Genomic DNA, 6106 nt, shown 5'->3' on the forward strand with positions numbered 1-6106 from the left:
TGTTGTCAAAATGTAAATCAGCTTGGTGACTAGATGGCGGATTGCACCATATGATTTGTACAAATGAGATCACCTTAAATTGTTTCGCCATGAAGTTCCCCACTGACCTTTAATGGGTTATAACAACCGGTTTAATTATCTGGTAACGTCAGCTAATATTGCGACAATTACCAATCTGGCAACACCATTTTCCTACTGTCACTGAAAACGTCATTGAATTAGTTCTCTTTTCCACGATTATATTTACTTTTTTGCATTTTACTTTTATGATTGTATTTAAAAAATTAATGAATATGTTAGTATTTTAAAAGAAGTATAGCTAACAAGGAAACGCAGGTCCTTGAGAAGAACACTTTAATCGTTGGAGGATAGAAGAAAATAGGCCGCCGACTTTAAAAGAAAGTGTTCTGAAGAAGAACACCACACACATCAAGTACAACAACCCCACAGACACGGTAAGAGTCTTCGAACAATTGTAAACACCACGTAGGCAAAGCAGCATAATGTTTCAATATTTTTAAAATACCTATAAATTAAATTTTGCAGAATTTAAATTATTGTGCATAGTCAAACATGCTTCCCCTAACACACCGAGATCGCAGCAATTTCCTGTATCGCATTAAGGAAACACTGAACAGTTGGAAACGGTTGATATTCTCAGACAAAAATTCCAGGAATTTATTCCTTTTTTTACTGCTAAATTTGAGTTTCGCCTTTGTTGAATTATTCTATGGCATATGGACCAACAGTTTAGGTGAGTTATAATAAGCCTTCAACTTGTGTTGTAGATTAGATATGGACAGCTTGTCGCCAAAGCATTGAATTAGTCGTTATACTCGTACATGCTATGTATAATTGTCTAATACTTCATCAACAGATAAGCTAATATGTTTTCTTTGATTTATATTTGAAGGTCTGATATCGGACTCGTTTCACATGTTCTTCGATTGCACGGGTCTTTTGGCAGGTCTGGCAGCTTCGGTCATTACTAAATGGAAGGCAAATGAACGCTTCTCCTATGGTTATGTTAGAGCGGAAGTATTGGCTGGCTTTGTCAATAGTTTATTTTTGATATTTGTGGCATTCTTTATATTGTCAGAAGGAGTGGAACGTCTAATAGAACCGCCAGAAGTTAAACATGAACGACTCTTTGTGGTCTCTGTTTTGGGATTGCTAGTCAATCTCGTGGGTATATATGCCTTCAATCATGGCGGCCATGGCCATTCGCATGGAGGAGGAGGAGGAGGCCATGGTCATTCACATGGTGGAGGCGGTCATGGCCATTCCCATTCGCATGTCAATCATCATATGGATACAAATAATCATCACTCCATTTCTCTGGATGATGGTAAGCATTAAAGTTTGGAATTCAATTTATTAGTGGTACATAAGATATATACATATTTCAAGAGATTACAAGCTAATAATTCTCATACTCATATCCTAGAATAGAAAATGGGATCTAAAGGCTTAAAAAAGCTAGTTCAACGAATTAACAAATCTAACTTAAAAATTTTAACCACAAGCACATAAAAGTTTGTGACATATGACTCAAAGAAACAGGTTCACAGTTTTATGGGTTTTACAAAAAAAAAAAAATTAAATAAAGCAATTAGGCTTCGGGTATATACTTTACATCTCTTCTCATGAACTTTTCATTTCACAAAAACAAAACTTTACGCTTATAAATATGTGTTTATTGATTGCAATACAGATGGCATAAAACAAAAGGGAGCACCATTCATTTATAGAGTTCAAGAGCCTTAAATTCTTTGGATCGTCATAAAAGGAATTTCTTGTGTCTGTGAACCGCTCAGATCGGAGCTGTCAGTAATTTTCTTCTTATACTTGTCCGAAACTCCTCTAAGGGTGTTTATGAATACGATTGTACAGATAAGCTCATGACACTTGATAAAGAAAAAAACCTGCGGGTCTTCAAACCATGTAAGGACCGACACACTCAACCAACAAACCGTTTTGGAGTTTAAGAAGGAGATTAACGCTTTCTTTGAGGATGCCACGATCCGAATCGTTTGGGTGACGGGATATAGGGGGACGGAGTAAGGGGGAACGAAATGGCAAATGAATTGGCCAGAAGACTGCTATCAGTAAACTTAGTGAATGCAAAGCATCTCGGGTCAACGCAGTTCGTTTAAAGGGCGTAGGCAACATGTAACACTGTGGAAGAGTGAGACGGTCGGTAAGACAACGAAAATCCTTTTGGGGTTTTAAAACGTGAGATGGCAAGGCTCTATTTGTTTTATGCATATTTGTATGAGGAGGTAGCGATCCTCGTGCGCAAGCTCGTTCCGGTCCATAGGACCGATAGCCGGGTCATTGGTTATTTTAAGGCGCCAATGACTAACCTTGTTACATCGAGTATTAAAGCCCACAACTAGCCTATTACTCTCTTAGGTTCATGTCCTTAGTGAGATGGCTTGTGGCTCGAGGGGATAAAGGCCGGGTGGCACAGGCTCTTGCTTAGAGCCCTAGCTTAAGTAATGAGTGTCAATAATGCTTGCTATGACAAGGCGAGTTATTGTCGTTTTTAAATAACCAGTGGCCAACACGTTGCCGCAGTGCCCACAGAAGCTTGACGAGAATCACTACCTCCACATGCATGCAAATATGTGAGCACTACAACAACAAATTGTGGGTAGGCATCCACAATCCGTAGGTATCCAAGCACACACCACTAGCCGATTACTGACATAGGTTTATGTACTTTTGTGAGATGGCTTGTGGCTCGAGTGGATAGAGGCCGAATGGCCTGGCTCTTGCTTAAGTAATGAGTGTCAATAATGCTCGCTATGACAAGGCGAGTTATTGTCGTTTTTAAATAACCAGTGGCCAACACTTTCCCGCAGCACCCACAGAAGCTTGACGAGAATCACTACCCCCACATGCATGCAAATACGTGGGCACTACAACAACAAATTGTGGGTAGGCATCCACAGTCCGTAGGTACCCGAATGGAAGTACATGAACTAGCGCGAGGGAATGCACGCTATCACCAGAACAGGTAGCATCTACGAGGATGCATCTACGAGTACAAGAAGTGGTTAACCTTCCCCCAGAAAAACAGGTAGTTTTGTATAAACTACGTTTCGACAGATTAAGCGTCTCAATTCTCGTTCAACTAGGTTGGATGCCAACGTGCTAAATATGTGACCCGCGTGTGAACTGGGGCCACGCTACAAACGTCAGTCAACTGTCCTTATTCATAACTAGCCAAATGGATAAAACGATTTTGCATCTACGAGGATGCGTTAGCGGAAGTGCTGAATAGCCCTACTAAACAGCCTTCTTGTAGACCAATTACCACCCATAGCACTTGAAGGGGTTAACCTCCCCCAGGTAGTTCTACAACAACAAGTTGTGGGTAGGCTTCCACAGCCCGTAGGTATCCCTTTTGGAAGTACATGAACTAGCGCGAGAGGATGCACGCTATCACCAGAACAGGTAGCATTTACAAGGATGCGGCAGCGAAAGAACTGAATAGTCCAAGTGAATAGCCTTCTTGTAGACTAACCGCCACCCATAGTACAAGAAGAGGTTAATCTCCCCCCAGGAAAACAGGTTGTTTTGTCTAAACTACGTTTCGACAGATTAAGCCGTCTCAATTCCCATTCAGCTAGGGTGGATGCCAACGTGCTAAATATGTGACCCGAATGTGACCTGGGACCACGGGACAAACGTCAGTCAACTGTCCTTATTCATAACTAGCCAAATGGATCAAACGATTTTGCATTTACGAGGATGCGTTAGCGGAAGTGCTGAATAGCCCTACTAAATAGCCTTCTTGTAGACCAATTACCACCCATAGCACTTGAAGGGGTTAACCTCCCCCAGGTAGTTCTGGCTAAATTACTTTAGACAGATTAAGCCGTCTCGATTCCTCTTGAGCTAGGATGGATGCCAATATGCTACATATGCGTCTTACGTGTGATCTGGGACCACACAAAACTAATGGCAATCAACTGCCCTTTTGCTAATCTTTTTCAAAACTTGTCAAATACAATCTATGGTAGAGGATATGAAAGTTTCGAGTCGGGCAAACTTATCGCTTATAAATTTGTTTTTAAAGTGGTTATGTATTGGGTTGTCCAAAAAGTAATTGCGGATTTTTTAAAAGAAAGAAAATGCATTTTTAATAAAACTTAGAATGAACTTTAATCAAATATACTTTTTTTACACTTTTTTTCTAAAGAAAGCTAAAAGTAACAGCTGATTACTAACAGAAGAAAGAATGCAATTACAGAGTCACAAGCTGTGAAAAAATTTGTCAACGCCGACTATATGAAAAATCCGCAGTTACTTTTTGGGCAACCCAATAGATTTATGCCACAATTCGATTTTTGCTTACAACGAAGCAAATTAAGCATTTTAAAAGCTTTGCCATTGTTTCTGGGCATAGTCAGATGGGGACAATAGGAGTGCCTTTCGCATCGGAATATTTATACCAAAATGGAAAATTTAATCAATTAAATATGTTTTTGTTCAATGTGGCCCTTGGTTAAATATGATTTCTGGCTATATTAACTTATGATTTTACTTACATCTCTTCTCCTATTCTAGGTCATGGCCATTCACATTCCCATGGTCATTCGCATGGCGATGACATGGGCGGAAGTAATTCACAGATAATGCGCGGTGTCTTCCTTCACATATTGGCCGATACTTTGGGATCGGTTGGTGTCATTATATCGGCAGTATTAATGCATTTGTTTGGTTGGATGATAGCAGATCCCATATGTTCCATTTTCATATCGGTGCTTATAATTTTGTCCGTTATGAGCCTCATTAAAGAATCCATATACGTTCTGATGCAACGTCAGCCAGTTGGTCTGGATCGTCTATTACCTCAATGTTACCAAAAAGTCACCGGTTTGGCTGGTGTCTATGCTGTGCAAGAGCCCCATTTCTGGACTTTATGTTCTGATACCTATGTGGGTGCCATAAAATTGGAAGTAGCCCGAAATATCGATCCAAAATATGTTGTAACACATGCCCGCATGATATTCGAATCGATAGGTGTGAAACAGGTCTACATACAACTGGACTACGTGTGATAATTTAGTTTTCTCTCTCCTTTTTATGTATGTACATAATATAATTTAGAAAATTTTATGAGAAAATGTTTTTTTCTTATTGTCTTGTCCAACAAAATTTACTTTCCTCCTTCCTCGCTTTCCTTTTTTTTTAAGATATTAAACTGTAAACTTAGGTTACACTTGTGTTTAATGATTGTGAAACTGATATGTAGCGCCTACGAGTTTCTATCAACTTTAATTATGTTTTTTGTTTAAAACGTTGTTTTTTTTTTTAAATATATATAATTTAAGTCAATATTAGATATTTTAAAGAACGAAAGTACTATTGCTACTATTACTGCTACCATTTATTTGAATCATTCCACATTTCTCAAATATAATTGAATCAAACTATATGTAAGGAACACCAAGGTCTAGTTGAAGAAAAGCCACACTGTGCTTAAAACTAAGAACAAAATGAAATGATCCAAAATGCCAGAAAACTGAAAAACGAACATCCTCATATTGGACTGTCCAAAAAAACACATTTATTATAACAAATAAATACAAAATATTGTTTAAACAATTTAAAACAAAAAAAAAAAACATGTGCAACAGTTGTCTCTAACTAAATCATTAAAATGATTCGATACAAAACAAGAAATGAAAAGAAAACATCATGCATTGTAAATAAATTAGTCTTTTTTATGGAAACGAAAATTGTAAGTTTTTATTCTTAAGGCCTGGTTATGCTCTCGTAAATGTAGAACAAATGTATCGTAAATGTTTCACATTTCAAATAAAACAATTTTATTGGCTCTAAACCGCACGAGGATCCACCTGAGTTTCTCCCTGTGCGGACGGAATGTATGCTACGTGGCAGCACTATCAACGTGGACTTCGGGGACAGTGTAGTCAGAAGATGCGCGATGAGGGGAACACCTCAGAGAGAGGTGTTCTCGTCAATTCTCTGGAGCATAATGGTAAACGAATTTCTGTTGGGTCTTAACAGGGATGGCATGAGAATGACCGCAATGCTAGGTATGCTATATATCAAGGTAAATATTCCGAAC

General features: G+C 38.7%; 1 protein-coding gene across 1 annotated transcript; it reads left to right on the forward strand.

The window, feature by feature from the left end:
• Positions 1 to 208: 208 nt before the first annotated feature.
• On the forward strand, positions 209 to 5753 carry LOC106088267 (zinc transporter 7). The gene is made up of 4 exons (XM_013253692.2): positions 209 to 455; positions 547 to 754; positions 914 to 1348; positions 4579 to 5753. Exons 2-4 carry the CDS (start codon positions 574 to 576, stop codon positions 5070 to 5072), a joined length of 1110 nt encoding a protein of 369 aa, XP_013109146.1. The 5' UTR covers positions 209 to 455; positions 547 to 573; the 3' UTR covers positions 5073 to 5753.
• Positions 5754 to 6106: the final 353 nt, after the last annotated feature.

Source organism: Stomoxys calcitrans, chromosome 2 (assembly GCF_963082655.1).
Source record: "Stomoxys calcitrans chromosome 2, idStoCalc2.1, whole genome shotgun sequence".
Classification (NCBI taxonomy): domain Eukaryota; kingdom Metazoa; phylum Arthropoda; class Insecta; order Diptera; family Muscidae; genus Stomoxys; species Stomoxys calcitrans.